Genomic DNA, 24,374 nt, shown 5'->3' with positions numbered 1-24,374 from the left:
CATAAACACACACAAGGAAGACAAATCTGGGTAAAACCAGTTTCAGTATAGGAAAAAGGGAGAAACGAGACATTTTCCCCGAGTTTTCAACAGAAACCGTATTCGTGCTGAGCGGTAGGTAATTTAAGGCATGGCCCATGGAATAGTTTCCAGAGCAATCCCAATCTGCTCTAGCCGATGTAGGAAGGCCGACTGCTTACAAGTGGAGTATAACACAGGTCTTCTGCGATATTCTGTTCGATGTAACTTCTATACTTATTAAGCTAGAGGAATAGTTGCTTTCGCGCTGAGTTAAATACAACTTGAAGAAGATAGAATTTCATAATACTATCGTTATTATCCTCAAGTTTTAACTAATTACTATTTTTATCATTCAGATAGGGATAGTTGTCTTGGAGTGGCACGGCAGTGGCATGACTGCTCCGGTGGAATATAACCTTTATAGAGGTATGTCACTTGTATTTGTTACTCAGCACGTTGAGAAAAAAGTCGATGTCTCACTTATAGGCCTAGCAATGTTGAAGGATAAGGTTTCCAGAACAGATTTCTCAGATATCGAGGTTTGACTGTTATACCAACCAGTATTCAAAACGACTACTTCATTAAGAAGCTATAACATTTGCGACTGTACTAACGGGAACTGAAGAAAGCATTCATTTGAGAAATAAGTACTACCACTGAAACAAGATCTCGAAATAGTCCAGCCGACAAATCTAAGGCACTTGACTAAATTTATCTGTCGCACCCTCTTTGATGAACTAATGGGTAGTGCGTGCGCCTTTGATGCGTACGGTCCAGAGTTGGATTACTAGTGGAAGCACTGAACAGACAACGGTAGTTTGGATTCTACCTTAATGGTAGGTTTACGTCCCACAGCTTCGGTGTTGAGAAGGAACGCTAAACACACGAACAAACTGCCTACCTGGGTTCGAATTCGGTCAGGTCATGTCTAGCATATTATGTAGTGTGTTTTCCCTATTATTTTTTCATAATCATACACTTTTCAGTTTTATTTAGCATTAGGGGCACTATGCGAGGCACAAAAACTCAAAAGCAATAAAAGCAAAACATGCATATATAATTACCCACATTTATTTGAAATGAAGAAAAGAGAACGCAAAGAAATTACGTCTTTATATTATGCAGTCCTACATAAAAATGTGTTAGCGAAAATGCAAGCCCATTTAAAATGTATATGACTATACACCCTTTATATGTTAGTTTTAACTTGGGGCGTCCCACGTATAGGACACAAGAAGGAATACTATTTCCTTGGTTTACATATAAATAACCAGAAACATAGAGGGAACAGATGAATCTTAATCCAGTTGAAATCACCCTCATCCCTCGTCAGCGGAGCGCCCTCCCAACGAAATAACGAGAGACAAAGAGCTGTTGCCGACGATAAACATGACCGTCCTCCGCCCCAATCCCCGCTGTGATGTTTCTTCCCCCTCTGGTCTACCTGTGTCAGCCTCTGTTTGACACCAGACACACCTAAGCACTGCCACCAACCATTGATCCGTTGTGCTTTCATAGTACAACGCCAGATGGCAGAATGTCTGCCTCTTCTCTGCTACTACAAGATCTTTCTGTGCAAAAGCACATTCGGTGAGTCGATAGTACAGCAACTCGCAAAGAATTCCATGCATTTTCCAGTGTACACAAACTTAAGCGAGAATCTTCTTTACTATCGTCGAGTTTATAAAACAAAGACTAAAGTTTTGCAAGAAAATGTGTATTATATATAAGCTTACGGCAAGCTTAAGAAACGCAAAACTTTATCGCAACAGAAACAAAAGTAGTCATTGGATCTAACCCGGGTCAATGCAATTCAGGGAGAATTGTTATTCACTTAATATGTTTAGTCTGCTCAGACAGCTCTCCAGATTTCCCAACATGAATATTTCCCCATCTTAATCTTATTATCCCTAATTTACGTATATATTATGTAATTATGTAAAGGTACTATGTAAATATATTATGTAAATTTCTGTTCACCAATATTGAATAACTGTAAACGGTCTGGCATCTATTACGTATTACTACAGCAAGACTGTTAGTATTATTAACTGGAGTTTACCGTCTGATTTCAGCACTAGGACTACAAGAAACGGAACCTACAATTTAAAAAGAGATTTGAGCAACCCATCGTGAACAGAATACGGGACATTAGCGCAGAAAGCACGCACCTTAGCCTACCGACCACGAAAGGACAAACCAAAACGATTAAAAAAAAAAAAGAAAGAAATCTTTCAGTTTAACGTCCTACGTTTATGGCCTTTAGGCTAAGGGAGACTAATGGTTAAGGCAAATGAGGATGGAAGAATCGGTGGAATGAGAATATGGGAGGAAACGAAAGTACTCCGAGAAAACCCACGGACATGATTATGTCCACCACAAATTTACTTGGCCAGGGTTCGAACCAGGGACCCCAGGCACCAGACGTGAGTGCTCTACCACTAAGTATCGTGTCCCTCCTTGAAAGGGCACACCAAGCTGATCTGTACTGGATTTTCCAAATAATTGCACACCAAGCTGATGTGTACTGGATTTTCCAAATAATTGCAAATATTGATAAAAACGCACAATAATATTAGTTTTATTAATAATAACACCTTCCGTGCGACAGGTTTTCCCTTGGTTAATTTTCTACGTCGCCGATTCGAATTGGCCGTGTAGTTTACTCTCTCAACTTCAACTTTAATGTTAGGGTTCCAAAGAGATGAGACAATTTTTGTCACGAGGCAGATATCATCTAGTAGACTAAAATACACTTACCCGAGACAAGATACCTTTAACTACTCAATCAGACAGGTGCTCTGGCAATTTCTACAATAGACACCTAACACTACCGATAAAAACTACCAAAATATGTCTGGAGTCGATAGTAAAGACAAGGTGTACCTTCGCAACATGGAGAACAATCTGTCAATCCCAAGATAGTAAATAATATCACCCTTCGTAACATAATGACCCGGACTGCTCGAAAGTATTACAGACTCCTCATAAACGTAAGATGAACACTACAACAAACTATTTTCAGAAGCTTTTCGTTTCTTCCACCACATCAATAAATTCATCAACACTGATCTGGGATTCATTAAAATCAGCTTCCTTCTAATCTCAATGAGTTCATTTAAACTACTGTAAACATTTATTCAGTTAGTACAACATACACAATCCAGCAGCTCATTATTCTGTAGTTTTGGCAAAGAGGTTAATGATTGTTTTCAAGACATTATATGCATTTGTCGCTAAGTGGAACCATATTCTGAAAGGCAAAATCAAATTCGAAAAAGCAAAAACTGAGTATTTCTTTTACAAAGAAATAAGGTTTATTTAGGTACACAGGAGTAAGTATAATAAAATAATCATTGTACATGATTTATTCATGAAATAATGTTAAACCACTTTCAGTCATATTCAAAAAATCTGGTATTCTCAGTATTCAGATTCCAACATACACAGGTGAGAAATTGTATTAAATTTATTTCTCCAGAAAAAAAAAATCAAGAGTTAACGGATAAATTAAAAAGGTAAAACAATAAGGTACATGCACACACACATATACGATATGCGTAAATGTAATTATAATGTATAAAATTAATGTTCATATGACCAGCAAAACGCTAGTCTGTAACTTCCTTCCAGCTTCACTACAGTATGCGAAACTAGGCATAAAAAGAATTAAGAGTATCTCGTTCCGTCAAGCAGCTTCGCTGTTGTCTTCATTATTTTGCTCGCTTCATTTTCCACCAGGTGGAAGTTCAATAGCCTCTTAACATGCTGCGAAGCTCTTTAACCCATTCGCTGCCGTGCTCCCAATTTGGGGATCACAAAATTTAACCCACCAAGTAAAGCTGTCTCTATATCTCTCGGAGAAATCTAAAATGTTCACTTCTCCCACAGGATGTCGCCTATGACAGGGAATCTAAAGTGATCACATGCGTGCTTTGTGTTGAGCACATGTACTCATTTTCCCGCTCCACTCACTTCGTATCACAGAAGCGAAATGCGAGTTTTGAAGACAGATTAGACGTTGCGGATCGAGGCTAATTTTGGTCGGTGAGTTTCCCTTGATTGTTGGTGAGTGTTGGTTACGATAATGACTTTTTTTTTTTTTTTTTTTTTTTTTGCATGCGAGTGTAATTTTCAAGGGAACAATGTACACAAATACATAAAGCCATTTGGGGATCACAGCTGATACCGGTACTGATTAGAATTCCAGCTAATATTTTATGATTGCATTGTACAGCAACTGGCTCGACGAGAGCTCCTTTCTTTGAAAGAACATTAAGTCACTGTGAATTCCCTGAACTTCTGCAATTCTGACAGTGAAGATGACGGTAATGATTCTATGGACACTGTGGAACTTCCTTTAAAACGGATGGATGAACTTTCTAACAATGGAAATATCGATGACGAAGAACCAACAGGTGTTCCTTGACATATTGAAATTCACTGTGCGATAGGAAGGGATAAACCTGATATGGTGAACATGGCTGTACCATCGACAAGTACAACTAGAGAGGATGAATCTGCTAAAAAAGAAAAAAGTTGTGTTTGATTTCGTAGAAGAAACAACAACCCAATTACTCGAAAAGGTACCCAAATTCGGATGCAGTTGAGACAAGGAAGAATGATCTCGTTAGTGAATTTCTAGGCAAGGTAAAGTGTTTTGAGATGCTGTTTGATGACACTTGTCTCATTGTCTAATCAGATTGACATGTGCTGCACATAAGAACGTCCATCACTTTCAGCTTTCAAATGACTACATCACGAAATTTATTGGAATTATTCTTTTCGCTGGTTGTCATTTTGTTCCTCAAGAACATTTATATTGGTATCTAGACAATGACATGTATATCCAATGCGTGAGAAAATGCGTAAATGGAAATAGGTATTTCGAAATCAAGAGGCTTCTCCATCTCAGCAACAATTCGGAGCTCTCAGGAATTCCAGCAGAAGATTCGCCCATTAATCAACAAACAAAATTTTTCTGCCCTATCTTCACCAATATCTGATCCAGAAAAAGTTGCGAGGAAATCTTTCGCTAAATAATCAGTCAATTGTGTTCATATTGACAACCGGAAAACACAACATCGAACGCACAGAAATGGGCAAATAAGAGAAATGTGTAGTAAGAAACACACATGAAAACAGTGTTGCAAATGTGATGTGGGACTACACATAGAATGCTTTAATCAATTGCATCAAAAATAGATGGTGTGTGCCATGATTCCCATTTGAGGATCAGACTAAAATTGTAAATTTCTCAAAGGTATTGTTGTACTTGAAAATGGGTGTTTTTCTTACTATTTGAATGTAAATGAATAGAAATTAATAGTTTTTTTTTTAATGGTAGTTAATGGGTTAAAATTCAAATGGAGAGATTTAGCTACTCTATCTTTTCTATCTATGGTAAATGTCAGTCTGAAGTTGTTATATTATATGTAATTACTATAAGGTACTATTTTGTGGTACAGCATTGCTTCAATATCATAAAGGCAATTGAAAAATCTCTTAAACTAATGAATAGAGAATTGTAAAACAAAAATGTGAGAAATAATAGTCTACCTGATGCTGAACACACATCAACGAGTTGAAATATGCCATCTAAGCAACAGCAGACCATTATGAGATATAAAGAGTTCCGTTTAATTGTTACTTATACGTATATGTGTTTTTAAACAGTATTTCTACTGGGCACCAGGCTTTCAAGCATATAATATAGCAATAGAAATTTGACTTAGGCGAAAATTGTGAAAAATGATGTATTAAAATAAATATTCATGACGCTTTTAATAAAGAACATGTACAGATGACACATCCAGTGATGTATTATAATTTCATTACAAGAAGATACGGTTGCAACCTACCAATGCTAAAAGATAGTAAACTCTTGCATTAAAAACAACTTATCTTAAAAGCATCTGCAATTCCACTAAAATAAAATACGTAAACAGGGCCGAATTTCCCAATAGGCCCGGGCCTATGGGCGCAAGCTCCCAGGGGGCGCACGGCCGAGAGAAAAAAATAAAATATCTAGAAATAAAAATAAATAGCCATAACTTAACATAGGCCTGATATAATTTTTTAATAAAGGTTTTTTAGGAAAGTAACTATAACCAGACTAGGGGGCGGAAAAAACTAATGGACCTAGGGGCGCCAAAATGCCAAATCCGGCCCTGTACGTAAAAGTGAGGGGTGTTTTTAGTATAACCATGAATTTACTAAGGAAGGAACACGCAGTTTGCATACAAGTTATGTAAGGAAAATGACATACCTGTTTGTGCATTTCAACATTGAGGCCATAAGACATTTCGTAGTACTGAAAATAAAAAAAAAAAAAAATTCTATAATAATGTAAAGATCCAGAATTCAAACATATATTTTAAAAATATATTTTGGCTATTGTACATTAAAAAAAAAAAAACTATAATCAAGCTATTTAAGAAAATGAAAACAGGTAATGCAGGCATTACACCACAGTTTTCTTATAAATTATAAAATAATATAATATTTTAATTATAAAATTACGAAATAAAAACTTTCATAAGGAGACCTTAGCTAAGCTCTACCCAACAACAATGAAGCGTCTAGATCCCGGAAATCGAGGGTTCTGTCTGAGTACGGGGAGTTAAAATCTAGTGAAAAAAGTTAAAAATTTCATCAAAACTGAATTAGCCAGTAAGTATTACATCTATATGCAATGTTAAATAAACATAATAGGTAAGTTTTTGTCATTGCAATTTAGTAAATCTGTATATTCAAAACCATTTTCAATCCTGTTAGCTTGTGGTGTGATGTCGAATATATTTTTAAAAAATGTGATTTCTGTTATTTCATTTCTTATCCTTAAAAAAATCATTAAATATAACCAGTGGCGTATTTACGATTTTGTTTCCGGGGGGGCTTCACTAACTATTTCTGAAAACGTGAAAATTCTGCAAGATATTTCATTTACTTTTCGGGGGGGTTAAGCCCGGAAGCCCCCCTTTAAATACGCTACTGAATATAACCTTAAGTGAAACTTCTAATGAGTTACGCTCTGCCTTAAACATTAAAAGATCCTAAATATTAAGTCATTTCACTCTGAAATTTGAAGAACACGTTAATAAGTTCAAATATTTTTAGAAATTTCTTTCAAATTTAAAAAAAAAAAATTTAAAAATATACAAGTATCTTATATTGCAAATTTCAATCAACACTTTTGTATCAAATTAATCTCACCCCCCCCCCAAAAAAAAAAGAAATTAATAACTAAAGAACAATATTACGAATATACAATGCATTTTCTTTGTACTTACAAAATGATATAACCTAACAGTGTCAGAGTATTCAATTTCGTTGCTGTTCAGTAATACAATACAATACAATACACCTTTCAGTCAACACACTTTGATGTTATGCTTCTCAATATCAACAAGGAAGAATTTCTTCTAAATACCAATTAAGTATAACATTTTGTACGAAGTAGAAAGATGTGTTATAAAATTCTACTACTATTATGCTCGTATTATTAGTAATAGTAGTACTAGAAAATGCCCCCCGTGTTACTATGGACATTATTTTACGTTCTTCCCTCTACACCTTTCATAGAGAAGTCGTCTGAGCTCGAAGTCTCGTAGAAAACTTAAATATCTTCTATGGGCATCTCCCTTTTCTCCATTCTAGATCAAACATCTATTAAAAAAAATAAATAAATAAATAAAACGCCGAAATAAGTTTTTAATTACATTAGAACCAAATTTCATATCTTTAAACTTAAGGGATTTTGAGGTATGGATATCTTATAAGAAGGTAATTCGTTGCACAGTGTGAATCGACAATAGATTTCTAAACTATGCGAATTCAATCCTCAAACTTGAAATAGTACATGTATAACAAATACTAATTCCAATAGGGGAATAAAATCAAAGATCAATCCATATATATATATATATATATATATATATATATATATATATATATATATATATATATATATATATATATATATATATATATATATATATATAAGTAATTACTATTGCTTTCTGCTATTGCTCTATGGAGATTAATACTGAAACTGGAGTAACAGTAAATCACTTCCGGTTATTATAAAGGAATGAGAATTAGAAGTGAAACATATTCTTGCGGTACTGAAGTCATACTAATAAACTGCTTATCGATGTCTATTTCCATTTTCTTTATTATGCAATCACTGTTTCAACCCGTAATCATAGATCAACCACCACCAATTATTTGAACCGATAAATAAATTCGATACAAAACTAATAGAGCGCTAAATTTGTCGAAACCTCTCTTTTCGATCTCCTATCGTTTTTGCTCTATGGAAATAAGTATTAAAACTGTTTCTGATTTAAGTATAGTGTGCTGAGGATGTGATTAAATGTTCTCTTGAGATGCTGAATCAGTTTCAAAAAAGTACTTGTCCCTATTTGTTTCCGTTTTACTTACATGTTGAAGAGAAATCAGATCTTTTAGTTTTGCATTCCACGGTTATGCTGTGTCGACTAAAGGAGACAATGATTTTAAAAATGAATAAAGTAAAGAAATGATGAAAGTGGGAGGAAACAGAAGAACCACGTAAAAACTCACGTACACGGTTAAAACCCTCTTTTGAGAGCTGGAATCGAACCAGGGACTCCACGCACCAGAGGAAGCATTCCATTACTGAGCCACCGTGGCGGAAACGTTGAAACCGGAAATGGTTAATTTCTGGCACTTCAGGTTTGAATAGAGAATTAGCGGAGGAGACAAACTACTCTTGGGACGCTGAATAGATTGATTTTCCTTTATGGGAATGAGTATTGAAACCGGAATTACTAGTAAATTTCAACTACTTCTGGTTTTGGTAGAATGTTGCTGGTGGTGGCACGAAAAACAAATACTTCATTTCAGTTTTAATGGAAGATTACATTCGGTATACAATTTTTCCAAATGTGAATTACTATTCTTTAAAAACACATACTATTTCTTTAAGTTAAATTTAAGAAATATCCTGTTACGCAAATACAAGCCTTGCTGTATGGGATGCACCAAATGACCATTTTCACACTTATGTAATACAGGGTATGGGATTTGTTCTCTAAAACGAGAAAACTTGTTCAAGCTAAAGTTTCATCATATATCTAAAATATAGATTTTTTTTTTTTTTTTTTTTTTTTTTTGTTAATGAGAGAGAAAATCCACCTCAAAAATTTCAAAAGCACTCTGTTCGCAAATCAATTAGCAAATGTATGTAGTCTAATAAAATTAGAATTTAGCATCAGTAATTTACTTCTAGCCAATTTACTATTCCATAACAAAACATCAATAGTATTAACTCAATTTCACAAGAAATAACTCTTTTGTAAGTACAAAGAAAACATTTGAAAGACACTATTAAATGGAGTGATTATCAGATATTATCCTTTTCTTAAGTAGATCAAAAGCTTATCTGATAACACTCACTCTTACCGTTGCTCAAAAGATTATATATAACAAGAGCGTCGGTCTCTTACTACTTTCGATGCAGAAAGCGTGGGTCCCTATATTTTAACCCTATATTTTAATTACACGAATGCATGAATTTATTTTTAAAAAATCCTCTGGAAAGGTTTCTTACATTATTACAGTCTCCAATTTTCTGACACATTAATTTTCATCTGTTCCCAACATCTCCCAGTTGAAGACTCAAGCAGAAATTGAATGCTTCGGGGCACTTGGATCGTTCAATCCCATCTCTATTTCCAATGCTGTTTGCCAATGTATAGTGAATCAATTAGCAACGCAACCTAACGTGGTATTAGCGGTGCGCCAGTTTCAACAAGCAGAGCCAATCTGTTGATCTGGCCGCAACAATTAACTCCCTCTCACACGGAGGGACTCAAGTACACTCAATTGATCTGCACTGCACAGGCCACGCGACACTAACTCCCCCAGCCTCCTCTGGACTGCAACATGTCACATTAACTAATACGCAATTTCGATTCGAGATGGGCGGACAAGGGATTCGCTCGCTTAACATGCATTACATTAGCATGCTGAAAATTGCTCGAACGAAAATTATATGATGCACCAGGGCGGCTCAGTTGAACATCGTGCTTGTGAATCTTAAGTTCTTCCCAGTTTATATCAACAACAACCGTATTATATTCTTGGCATTTATTGGTCATGCATTGCGAAGTGGAAAATGAGTTTAGCATTGTACATAGGCAAGTTACAATATCTCAGAATTGAGCATAAAGGAACATTTTTACAAGTTTTTTAAAACTCAAACGTGGTCCAGGATTCATTTCGAGTGGGAAAGCTCAAAAATTTATTTTCACAGCCATTCACTTTCATTAATAATCCATCTTCCTTAGCGTAAAGGGCATTTAACATTTCGTTTTAAAACCGCTTTATTTATTTATTTACTTTTTGCTGGTTTCTAATACTGAAAACATCTTTATACTAATAATAATAATATCGCGTAGTCAAGTAAAAACAATGAAATATTCTCGATTATGAAAGGTCCGGGCTCGATTTCTCACCAGTTCACTTAGCATAGGATGTCCTGAGATATTTTGGAAATCACGGTGGCTCAGTGGTAGAACGCTGCTGCGAAGAGTCCCTAGATCGATCCCAGATCATGTGTTTGTGGTGGACAACACCGTTTCTGAGTTTTCTCGATGTTTTGTTCCCTCCCACATTATTATTCTACTATTTATTCATAATCATTCACTTTCATTAATACTCAGTCTCTTTTCGCCTACAGGACATAATCAAGCTTTGTAAAACTAGAAATTTGAGATATTACCAGACCCTCTTATATAACTGGAAATACTCATTTACCTCAAATATTTCAAGTGCAAGAACTTACGAAATTCGAACTCAGTTCTACCCCTTGACAGAAGTTATAACAGTAAAAATAATTTTATCACTACACGCAAAAGGAAGAAAACTTACCTAATAATGCCATAGTTCTTGTATAGGAGAAAGGTAAATTTTCTTTTCTTTACTTATAGCAATGAAATAAATTTTACTGATTTGACTTCCCTTAAGAGCTGCCAATGATGCCAACATTGCATAATACATGCTTGTTTTAGTTTCTTTTGTGTAGCAAATTTTCATACATTAGACCCCTTTATGTATCGCTAGGAAGCTGCATAACATGAAGCAGTTGGTAACTACGTATTCTAAGCTGTGCAGGAAACGATACTTTCAACACAGCTTTTCCACCTCGTAGGTAGGCTGAGCCGCTAAACTTCTTGAACTCTGTGTGTATGTGTGTGTATTTTACTCTGAGCGTACAGAGATGCATGCATGTATGTGTGAGCTAGTCAGTGTTTGCTCTGCCAACACGGTTCTCTATGTTTACAAGACTCTGTTGACTTGCCGCGGAGCCAGCTGCACCCAAGTCAATATCCCTCGTAGGTTGGAAGGGCCGGAGTGCAGAGGGAGATTTGTCAAGATGGATGCATCAACAACTAGGCTAGCTAGACAAGATACCCAATCCCCACTCCATTACCAACAAGGGGTAGAGATTTGGTTACGGTAAATGTCACCAACACTGCAGAAATAAAAAAAACATCTGTATACGAAGCCATGACTGCACAGGTTTCTCACGTGCTAACATTTCGTGTTTCAAATTTGAAAAATGTGAATAATAGATCAAAGCATCTCCTGGCATATGTCTCACTCTGCTCTCTCCATACACGTACACATGAACATTTCATATACAGATACAATGCTGTTTGTTGAAAATTGAAATACCAAGAAGAAATAATAGATGGGAATGTATTCACACTCAGGATCTGTACATCAGCATTTGAAGTACGAACGGTAACAATTTGGGCAAAATGGTGTATGTGAGACCGTAGCTGCGCCCTTGGTTCCATGCTTACATTAGTACCACGATAGGTCGCTTACGCAGCGTTCATGTAGTGGAACGTACGGGCTAGCGTTACTAAAGCTTGACGTCAAGGGAGTATATAAATTAGTGGTGGACACAAAAACCGGTTCGGTTTTCACCGAAACCGGTTATCGGTTTTCGCCAAAACTGTTCGGTTTCCTTCAAAACCGGTTCCGGTTTTTTCCAAACTTTCTTCTATTTCTGACCAGAATAGTGTTTCGTTGTTCTCTGGAAACAGATTCCATTTCCAGAAATAGTTGTGTGTGTTTTCCAAAAGTTTTCACCGAAACCAGTTTCCGATTTTTATATTATATATATATATATATATATATATATATATATATATATATATATATATATATATATATATATATATATATATATATAACGGTTTTGCCTATCCCTAATACAAATAGACAACTGTGATCAACGTGGTGGATGACCGACTTACGAGAGGACAGCTTCTGCATAGTGTAATAATATAGTAATCAGTGGCTTTTCGTTCCTCGAAATTTGTGTGCGTACGCACAATGCGCGTTCCCACGACAATGATGAAAGCGTGAAAGCTATGAACAGAAGAAAATCGTACACAGCGAGTTTGGGAAATGAACCGCAAAATGTGGCCAGTTGACAGTTGACAGACACTTGTGCAACGACCCCCGTTGCATAGCGTCGTTCAGTGTTACCTCAACGCTCGAGCAGGGCCACGGGTGTAGACTTACACGCGGTTACTGTTGAACGTTGGACTTGCAGCACGTATACCTTTGCGCTTAGTTTGACTGAGAACCACAAATGCTTTAGTTTAAATTGTGCACGTGAAAACAATGCTAAGTCTCGGAGGTCGTATATTTGGACGAATCTCCCTTCAGCTGTCTTACGGTCGTGCCGAACATGCCGAAGAGACCTCGCGATCGAGGTCGAGGTTTATGTCGCGGTCGCACCCTCGATACTGGCACAAACCCATGGATTCAAGTGGGTAAGCGGATGCCGAAGATGTAGGCTACATCGCGACCTACAGGTCGCCGCAAGGGTGGATTAGTGGTCGCGATGATAAACAACCGAGTTTGTTTTTACAGCGATGTTCAGCGGAAGCATCACTGTGGCTCGTGCTCTCAATTGGTTCTCCCTGAAGCACTGCACGGAATAAAGTCTTCATTTGTTTCGAATTTTGTTTGCAGAGGATTGTGTGTGCTTATGTTCGAGAGGTTTTGCTGCACTATTAAATTTAATTATGAAAGACATATTAAGAAAACTAGTGAGGAATGTTCCAGCAATATGGGATAAACACAAACATCATAATAGGCCCGTTTTAAATAGAGAATGGAAGAAAGTAGCAACTGAAATTGGAATGTCAGATAAGTTATTCATATTTATATGAGAATGATACTGTAACTTATTATTATATAAGGCAGTGGCGGTTAAAGGGAGGGGACTTCCGGGCTGAAGTCTGTAAATTGTGGAATTTCTAAAGAAAAAGAAGCTACTGTTAATCATATCTATAATTTAAAACTCCACGTCCCCCTCCCCGCAATTCTGAGATTAATAAAGAAGGGTTTCTTCTAAATTCGTTACTGATATAAAGTAAAGAAATACCTGTAAAAACAGGCACGTATCCATAGGGAGGAAACGCAGTGATGAAACTTCATTGGCTAAAGTTAATACTCCCCTTCATCTCGAAAGTGAAGACACCTTTAAAAATAAATACCGGGAAATGTTTTCTCGTCTGAGTGCAGAAAGAGAACATTTTTTCACAAAATTTAAGAGAGATAAAAGCCTTTGATTTATTGATAAGATAGACAAAAGATGAGACTCTAATATTTTTGCGAAACAACAGACAAGATTTTGGCATTTCTTATGTCTCATCTCGCGTCCATTGCTATTTCTAAACTGTTTGGTCCTTTCAATTTCAAAATGTCGTTTTGCAGTGGTTTTTATGCAATAATTTCACACGGGTCACAGTAATATTTCTCCTCAAATTGAGAACAGCGAGGGTGCGACCTCTTCGCTATGTGTGCCCTTCATCCATCTAGACCTAGACATCGAGGTAGCGACTGCGACTTAAACCTCAACCTCGATCGTGAGGTCTCTTTGGTATGTCTTTACTCTACTATCGTAAAAGTATTTTGAGCTCAATCTGATGCCCGTAATGTCGACCGCCATAGCATCCGTACGGGAGTCGGTTAAACATTTCATTCAGAGAACTTCTAGTGGTGCTATTCAGCCGGTTCGCTAGAACCAGTTGTTAAAATAGTGGTGCTATTCAGCCGGTTCGCAAGAACCGATTGTTAAAATATTTCGAGTTTGTAGAACCGTTTGTTATACCCAGGCAAACATACACATACATAATTTACATGATGAATGGCCCAGCCAAGAATGAAAGAAAGCCAAACAAATTAGTGAAAACAACTCTGTACTTTTCCCGCTCGCTTGTATTGTGAAAACAAACAACTTTTAATTTTTTGAATTCAATGGGCAGACAGATAGATATATGAATGGGCAGATGGAAATTTGAATATGAATTCCGGAATTTTGTCCGGGATACTGGGTTCTGTGAGTGTAATGAATGTGATAGGTATCTCAGGGTTCGTCCATTTCTGACATCAGCCAATCCTGCCTTCCGCAACCCTTTCTTCTTGCGAACCATATGATCAGATTGTCAACATGGCTTCGAAGATATTTATTCTCCACATTATTAGATGAACGATCTTTTCTCATTTCATAACTTGTTTTCCTCCCCTACCAACTTTTTGAAGATCAGCGAGGAACAATGGTGTGAATGGATCACGAGAGATTGTATCTGCACCTCCACGAGCAGGAAAAGAAACAAGGCTGATTTTCCAGTACCTGGATTTGTGTTCGTATTTCCAGCGCTGTCACATTTCTTTGTAAAAAGTAATATTAATGAACCATAAGATCTAGTTTAAAAATAAAAAAAGTTAATATGTAGTATTGAGGTAGGTTAACAACTGGAGAAATTTTGAACTGCGTAAGACAATTAGTTTTCATAATACTTTGGAAAGAAATTTACCATGTTGTTATATAGGGATTGATGATTGCGGCTGAAAACGTTAGACCCGGCCTTAATCATCCGTCTCCCTTAGCCTAAGGGGCATAATCATGGGGCGTCAAACTGAAAGATTTAATTTTTTCTTATCTATGAGCTTTCATGTCGAGAATGGCCTGAAGGAGATGCGCTGTCGCTATTGTTATTCAACTTTTTTCTGGAGTACTTATAAGGAAAATCAAAGATAGCATCAAGGGCTTCGAGATGAATGGTATTCATCATGTTATGGCGTATGCTAATGATGTAAACCTGATAGGGGATAATAGAAATAGAAAGAAATTCAGAGGTCTTATTGAAAGTTTGAAGGGGTTTAGAAATACAAAGTAACCTTTAAAAGTACTTGCTGTTTTTGATGTCCCTTTTATCATGCGCTCACAGGGAGGAAACGAAATGACGCAAATGCCTGCCATACAATCGGGAGTTTATCTGACCTCGACCATCAGTAATACAAGCACATTCGCATATCCTACAGTCACAACTCATCCAATGTCGAAGAGAAATGGAAGTATCGAACCAGCTTCTTCGTATGTGTTTGTTGTATGACTTTAAAGTGGGCCTGTCAACTGCCGCTTCGGATGAAGTTCGCAAAAGACGACTACATGTGTTGGATGACGAGGCCCTGAAATAGTCATCGAGGGAGACAGTGGTCTAAGTGTGATGAACTTGCTGAAAGGTTCCAGGTTTTCGTTGAAACAGTCAGACTCCACCTCCATGGGATACGGCAGTCATACAAGTTAAGAAGTGGATACCCTACACATTGTCGGCAGCCAACAAGGAACGAGTGACAGCCTGTTTGTCCTTGCTCACTCGACACCTGAATACACCCATCTTTGATAGTTTGCTCACTAGTGACGAAAAATGAGTCCTCAATTGTACCAGACATTGGTTGTCGCCACGTGACACTGTTCCTCACACCTCAAGACCACCTCTGTACCTTCAAAGGTAATGATCTCTGTATGGTGGAATTGTCGGCAAGTGGTGTAATATGAGCTCCTTCTATTTCTACCTTCCAAAAGGTGCACCGTGCATTGCGAGAGGAGCCGGTATAGGCGAATCTCAAGGGTGACTTCCTTCACAACAGGGTCAACTCACATCCTACAGAGAGAACCCGAAGACCCTTCAGCAACCTGGTTGGGAGACACTAACCCATACACCTTATTCATTGGACCTTATGCCAACAGATTACCACCTGTTTCATTCCTTGACGACCACCTCCATGGTATATCCTTCGCAAATGAGGGAGACCCGTACAACGCACTCACGGACTTCCTTGCATCCACGACCGATGAATTTTATCACCAAAGTATTGTGCAGCTACAGGAAAATTGTCCAAAAGTGTTGGATGCTGATGGAGATTACTTCGAAAACCAAAAGGGAAGTAACTGTCCACTGTGTGTTTCTTTGTTTATCACTACTCTAGAACGAAAGGAAAATTTTTGGGTTACCTTGTAAATGTAAAGAAAACTATATATGGAGTTAGCCGGAATCTTAATACTGCAAATTATGGATGCGTCAAATTATCAAATAATACTTTCGACAAAGTGGATATATATCGGATCAATATAAACGACCTTAAATAATGTCCACAAAGAAATTAAATCTCCGCCGAAAACAGGGAATTTATGTCATTCAATTCGAATTTTTTTGTCATTCCTGTTATGCTGCACAATTGCGAAACATGGTCGCTTACTCTGAGGAACGAACGAAAACTGAAAGAATTTGAGAATAAAATCCTGAACCGAGTACTCGGACCCAAGAGGAATGGTAATGGGGATTTTTTTCCAATGCAAATAAACGCCAAATCTAATATTGTTATTCATCGAAACAGAGTAAGAATTCCTCATTTACTCACTTGCACGAATTTAGGTAGTTCCATCTTCAAACGGTAGGGAGAAGGAACCTGGATATCACTTGTCTTTTTTTCTTGGTCGTTGCAAAAATAGAACGAAATTTGGTATGTTTGCGCTTAAAAAAAAAATCTCGTTACTTGCAAGCATCTTCGAAATTTCTCTCGAAGGGTTGGAAAATGTGATTAAATATATCAGGCGCCAGAAGTAACGAAATGTTTCTTTTAACCACTAGATAATAAAAAGTTTATGTAATATCTTTATACACACAAAAAGAATACCAAACAACTTGCATAAATTTAATAAATTCCACAAAGAAGTAGTGGCATAAGAAAAAATGACAAATATATCCGTCTTAACGCTAATGCCCTGTAGGCTAAGAAAGATGAATCATTTATGAAAGTGAATAATTATGAAATATGTAATTGATGGAATAAGGATGTGGGAAGAAACAGGAGAACCTCGAGAACACCAACGGATACAATGTGTCCACTACAAACTCACATGGCCAGGGATCAATCAGTGACCCCTCGATCCAGAAGTAAGCGTTGGTGATGGCGCAAGATATCTTAGTTATTAAATCTTCTGAACTCGAAATATAAAAAGGAACACAATTAGGAATAGGAGGCACTTTGATATACTAGAATATTTCATCCATTTTCAACAATCCAATATAGCGGACGTAGATGAGAGGGACGATTTATAAAAGAAAATATCTGGATTGAGAGAAGACTGGGGTGAAATATTTCAGGAACTTAAATGAAAGCTAAACTCCAGCATACAGTTTCCGACCCAGAAGGCTAAGACTGTAAACCTTTCACGTATTTAAATTTATCTCTTACGGGATATTTGAGCTAGTTTAATAACAATAATAATAATAATAATAATAATAATAATAATAATAATAATAATAATAATAATAATAGGTCACTTTTCTAACAAACTGAAAAGAAAACACGATGATTTGAAAACAGTTATTTCACCTCAGTCCATCACATGGATAGATTCTCATGTAAGTAGTACATTCATGTTTGCTTTTAACGAGAAAATGTTTTAAGTGACTGCATTCTCCGTCAATACACGAGTGCTTCTTTAGTAGTGGATAGCCAGAAAAAAAATTGGTACTAAATTTTCAAGCAAAAAAAAAAAAAAAAAAAAAAAATCCATCTGACACCACTTACCATTACATAATGTCGCTGCATCTCCGTCTTTTCACTCGCTAGTTTCTCACACTCAAGTTTTAACCTATTGGAAAAAAAAAGAGGAACATTAAAATCCTGTACCTATACACTACACTCGAAAAACAAGCAAAAATATATAAACACTACTTTAAGATAATATACTCTTACACCTACTATAGTCTCCAAACATACTTGAACATGTCAATACTTATGTAGCATATTAAATTGATTTTGCAGTGAAAAGTTTTACAAAAGCTCCTTATATTTAGGAGGGGAAATTACAAGCTTATAAGGCCATTTGACATGATTCTAATAAAAGAAGTGTTAGGAATAGTATGGAACAGAGAACTATATATGCAAGGTTATTAAAAAGAGGAAAATGAACTGGTTAGAACACAATTTGGTCAATAATATTCAAAGGAACGTGATAGGAGGTATAGTGCGAAGGAAAAGGGGGAGAAAGTCATTTGAAAGACATAAGACCACATTGCCACGTTAAATAAATCTTGTAGTTGCCATAAAAAAAATCTTGAAACCGTACTATATTTCACCATGTAAACATAAACATAGTCTTGAAAGGGGCACACAACATTTTTTTTCCATCTTGCAAGGAGTTGAACCATGTGCAACTTTCTGGGACGTCTTGCTTGCTACCTGATATCGCCCTCCCGCTGACAAAGGAAAAGCCAGTTTCGCCGCTTCCGAAACAACGGATTCTTCTGGACAGGGCGGGGGGGGGGGGGGTTCCAAGACATACGTTTTTAATGAGGAGGTTCACTACTTGTTCACTAGAGTGCAGTGCTGCATGGGTGGAGTTACCTTTCTTGCTTTTAGGAAGTTGTAACATGTAAACAGTAAATAGAAAGATCGGGTTGAGAGGTATTTTTTATGACAGCTACAAGATTCATGTAACGTGACAAGGTGGCTTTATGAAGATAATTAGTACATCAAGACGGAGATATTATTATGCGCGGCAGTCGAATACACGTTTGACCTTGAACATTGTTCTTACATCGAACGTCCAGCAACGTTCCCAACGCTGAGCCATGTAACTTCGATTTGGTCATCATCATGCTTGTTCTTACTGAGACAAGAACCTTGCCAACATGTAGCAATATTCGCTCGCTGGAAGCAAACTTCTCACCGAAGATTTGGGAATAGTGCGTCACGAGCTTACTGGTTTAAGCTAAACGTCAACTGAGGCTCCGCATAGTATAAATGGGTAACATAGCGTGTGGAAGCTTCTCTATTTGCGTCAGGTGACTGATTTTTTTGAATTTATGTAAGGCTCAGTGTCACACACCACATTTTAGGGAGATAATTACAGTGTTTCATTCTCGAAGTTCTTACTAGCTGCACTAACTCCTGTTAAGAAATATAGGATAATTATCTAACCAGTAAACTACGCCATGCCTAGCAGGCAACTACCGTATTGGCTTGAATACAATCCGCACCCTAAAATTCAAAGCAGCTATAATAATAAAAAAAAAAAAAAAAAAAAATCACCCGAATTTGATCCAGGGAAATATAATTAGGTAGGTAATGTTTAATTTTATCCATGCCTTTCTTCCATGCATGATCGTTCATACTGGCGACAAACTAGTAGATCTATTTCAGTTGAAATAAACACAAAGAATGAAGCATAGATAATACCGAACACAATGGTAAAATCAAAGAGTGTGTTATATAGAATGTCGACAGTTTCGATGGTGCTATTGTTGAGTAATAATACGGTGTTTAGAATGCGGCAGGTTTCTAGTTGTATTATAGTTATCTGAAATTGAGAAATCAGTAATTTGTAATATACAATATGATGAAATGTATTTTTTTAAGGTAGTGAATATTAACAGTACATCTCTTTTTCAATTGAAATTTAAAAAAAAAAGTGTGGCTTATAATCAGGCCAAGGCGGTACTTACTTTTGAATGAGAGACAAAGCGCGCGTAATTATCGATTTTTATATCCTAGTAGATACGGCAAGTCATCTCGTCAAGCACGGCGAATGTCCGTCAACAAATGGAGAGAAAGAACAACTTGGAACAACTTCATCGAGAAAAATCTTCCCTTCTTTCCCTCTATGTCGCAGCAACCCTTCTGACGAACACCTCACTCTTCCCCGCATACGATTCCCAACGGACTATGCGAAACACAAAGCAAATGCCTTCTTCCACTGTCAACACCAAATGGGAAGCTTGATACGGGGAAACAAGAGCTGAGTAGGGAATTTTTAAAAGAGAGAAAATAGAAAAAAAAGAAACAATGTTCAAAAATTTTTTTTTATGAAAGTATTAAAAACAATCAGTTGAAAGCTGATACGGATTTGTACCTTTTAAAAATATTGCTGCCTCTGCTGATAAATTTTTAAGAATAAAAACTTGACATTCTTTGAATCCATAAGTGAAAGGAAAATCGGAAAAATAACTAAAATTGCATTTAAAAAAAAATCAAAACTAGAATCATACCTGAACACTAAAAAAAAATGTATTTCCACTTATAAGTTCAATCTTTATGATTCAAAGTTGAGAACATACAGAAAAGAAACTATGGAATGACTTGGGCCGCTTTAAGAAGAACGGTATCAGGACATTTGCGGTACAACCAGAAAACCGTTTTTCTGGGACATTTGCGGTACATACCGTGGAACGTGCACAAAAATCATCCATTCAGCCCCGTTAATCTAAATTAGAATGAAAACATTAATAAAGGAGATGGGTATGCAGATGAAACGCCTAATATACGTGATTCATGCTGATTGGCTGATTTGAGTAGGTTATGGATATATAAGAGATCACGTGGGCTGCCTAATGGAAACTATCACAGCAATCGAAACCTCTAAGAAGAGACCATGCGCTTTCATCGGGGTTTTCAGTACAGACAGTATCTAAATTTCAAGAACGGAAACGTAACTTCGAAGAAACAAATAATGTCCCTTTGATCTTCGACCTCTTACCAATAAGAGCTAGTAAGACGTTTCAGGGATTTTTCAGTTTGGTGAAGGTTAATATTGATGATTGGAATCCGAAATTAATCAAATTGGATTTCGAGCAAGCAGTAATAACATCTCTAGAAAACAATGTTCCAACAGAAAACGCACCTTAGTAATACTAATAAAAAAATAAAAAAACTAATTTCCACTTTAATCCGTTTGTGGAGTAAGGTTAAGGAATTGGGATTTATAAATGACTATAAATCAGTTTCAGAGGTGAGGCTCTGCCTCAAAATGTGTTCTGCCCTAACATTGTGTGTTTATCTCTAATGTACTAACTGAACTATTATAAACCATGAAAATAAATTACTAATTCATTGAACGTTAACTTTGACTTTGTCTCATACTTATTGCGGGTTAGATCTGACCAAAAATCCCTAAATATGCTAATAACAATGGACAACTGTGTGCAAAATGAGTAACTTGTGATAAATCAGTCCGCAGGCAGGTTGCTCTTTGGATAAATTTGTAATACTATCTTGTAATTAGAAATATCTCTATGTTGAAAACGAAGAAAGAAGAATAGTATATTTCAACTTTGAGTAAACACTACAAATAGTTAAAAGAAAACTGTGAGTGAAACCTATAAAAGAAAAAAAAATATTTCTAGAAATTTCCTTCAAATATCATGGCTAGGAGTCTGATCAATCACAGATAAGGGTTTGTTTACATTTTTCAGTTTTGGCCAATCACAAACAAGCATTTGCTTACATCGTTCGGCTGTGTCTTTCACATACAGAAGGATTCCAATAAATGTTGCTTTACTTTCCTGTATGTGATCCTTATATTTGGGTTTATATGTTCTTAGTGTTCTGAGAAAGGTTTGTATGTATGGTGACTTAATAATGATTTTATATTCTGAAAGATTTTTAGTCTGCTTTTAGTATGCAAAAAAGCCCCGACTCCCCCGAAAAAGTAATGTTATTCTCCCCTAGAACAACTTGCTGGTTACACCAATGTTATAAAATTTGGTCTTTCTATAGCAGTTGATATTGTGTGCTTATCCTCTAACTGACACAAGAAAATATCATCTCTTAACTTGCATAATAATAAGTTATTTCGAATAGTACCGCAAGTGTCCCAGTACCTGAAATGTCGATAACGCAAACGTTGAGCTTTCAAGAAAAACAAAAAACAGGGCTACTTCGATTGAAATCACTACATCGTTTGCCACAACACTACGTCACGGTCAGGTGGAAAATGAAGGGTTGTCTCCATATTATATATAGTGAAACCTCTGAATAACGGACACCAATGCGACATGAATTTTTGTCCGTTACAGAGAGCTTACAGAAATGTAATTTCTCACAACGATAATTGTGTGCTGTAATATATAGTAGGTCTATATACATTGTGTATGAAAGTTAGTACGTAGAATTAAATATGAAATACTCTATTTAGTACATATTTGAATTACTGGGAGGGATGAAGGAGAAATTCATTTTTGTTAAATATTATTATTGTTGGGGGATGTGTTAATATATTCGTATACCGGTACTGCAAAAGATAATGCGTGTATGTTAATTTTCAGTACATGTCATCACCCTGGTGCGTTTCTCATTTATTCCAAATTCTCAGAACCTTCTCAAAAGATGCGTTAGGAACAAACTAATGGCTAAACTCTTTCGTTTAGCGAAAAAGGCATACTTTTTCCTCTACAAGGATAATAAAACTCATTAACAAGTGTCCTTGGAGAATCCTCAGTACCTCTTGGCGCGGTATCTTCGTTGGCGAAATGGATGAGTGCATATGTTTATTGACCCAGCCCCAATCACAAAGAATATCCTGTTAGAGAAAGTGAAAACGGAAGCCGGGAAAACTACAACATAGACTTGTTCCAGTATCATAAGTAAAAGAAAAATGTTGCTTTTCAAAAAAGTGAGAGGAAACATTGCTCATTGAAAATATTATTTGTGTGTTTGAATGTGTATTGTTATCTACGAAATTGTCGGGAAATATGCAAAGCCCAGAGGCAAAAGGACTAAATTTGTTTGGGAAGGGAAGACAGTTCGCATAGAATTCTTGGCCATACGACTGACCCTGCATGAGTGTTATCGCGTATTGAAGGTTTTCTAGGATTTTCACCAGAAAGAAGTTTATCGCGGGCAGAAAAAAATTCAAGTTCAGCTTAAAGCTGTTCTGTTTGATTGTCCACCAAGTCTAGACTCATGATAGATACGCCTGTGAGGAATAATATATCGCAGAACTGAGAATAATTCCTGTCTGTTATGAAGAGGTTATTCAAACGTCTGGGGGGGGGGGATTGTCCATATCTGAGAGTGTCCGTAAAAGGGAGGGTTTTCTTCTATAAGGGAACATATTTTTGCTGGGACAAAAAAATGTCTCCGTATTATAGAGGTGTCCGTTATGGGAGATTTCACTGTATATATATAGGGTGTTTCAAAACAACACCGACAACGTTTGGGATGTAATTCCTGACATCAAGGTAAGACAAAAAGTATAGACCAACCTGGTTGCACAAATGCTTCCTTTCGGAGCTATAGGCTGCCGAAAAATGAAAAAAATGAACTTTAAAAAGATTCATAGCTCCAATATTATGGGACCTACCATAGTCGGGTTAAGACTTCACTAAGGAACTAATATGTGCGCTATCTAAAAATACATGTTTCAGAATCCTAAGGTACTCACGCAACATTTTTTTTTTTAGGGAGTTTGTGAATACTTCAAATTACATACCCGTGGCCACACTACCTCCATAAAAATTGTTGCATGAGTACCACAGGATTCTGAATAATGTATTTTTTTTTGAATAGGGCACATAATAGTTCCTCAGTGAAGTCTTGACCCGACTACGGTAGGTCTCATATGGACCTTTAATGTTCATTTTTTATGTTTTCGGCAGCCTATAGCTCTGAAAGGAACCATTTTTGCACTCAGGTTGGTCTATACTTTTTGTCTTATCTTGGTATCAGGAGTCACCTTCCAAACGTTGTCGCTGTTGTTTTGAAACTCCCTGTATATCACATAACAAAACAATTGTAAAACGATAAACAAATTATAAAACCTGAACAACAGTGTCCAAGAACTTTGAAACTACTACAAAATATAACTGTGAGAGCAATATCCGATCTATGAAGAATCAACGATGGGAGAACATTTCACTATTTTTTAGCAGAAAGTTATTAAATTGCAATTGTATTTCGAAAATTGAAGTTCCTGCAAAAGTAAAAGGTAAATTCAAACGACTCCTTGTTATAAATCTAACATTCGAGAAAGAGTTCTTGAATGCTATATGTAATTCTTACACACTATTTCACAATATTTCGTAAGGTCCATTTTTGGAAAGTATGGTCACCAAATTTAAATTTTCCTATTGCTTTACCGTTATTTCTTTAAAATACAATTTAAATAAAAGAGAAAAACAAGGCAAATTTTATTCAGAATAGCTCCT

At 36.4% G+C, this 24,374-nt stretch overlaps 1 protein-coding gene across 8 annotated transcripts in view; it reads right to left on the bottom strand.

The window, feature by feature from the left end:
- The window catches only part of gro (TLE family member transcriptional corepressor groucho), a 408,405-nt gene that overhangs the window by 184,489 nt on the left and 199,542 nt on the right, over positions 1-24,374 (bottom strand). For all 8 annotated transcript variants that reach the window (XM_081734075.1, XM_081734080.1, XM_081734081.1 and 5 more), the window contains exons 3-4: positions 17,977-18,040; positions 6,290-6,334 (exon numbers count right to left, since the gene is read on the bottom strand). In XM_081734075.1, coding sequence (XP_081590201.1) covers positions 6,290-6,334; positions 17,977-18,040 — 109 coding nt within the window. The remainder of the gene's footprint in view (positions 1-6,289; positions 6,335-17,976; positions 18,041-24,374) is intronic.

Source organism: Thermobia domestica, chromosome 12, assembly GCF_964235325.1.
Source record: "Thermobia domestica chromosome 12, izTheDome1.hap1.1, whole genome shotgun sequence".
NCBI classification, from domain to species: domain Eukaryota; kingdom Metazoa; phylum Arthropoda; class Insecta; order Zygentoma; family Lepismatidae; genus Thermobia; species Thermobia domestica.
This window is presented reverse-complemented; position numbering and strand designations above follow the sequence as displayed.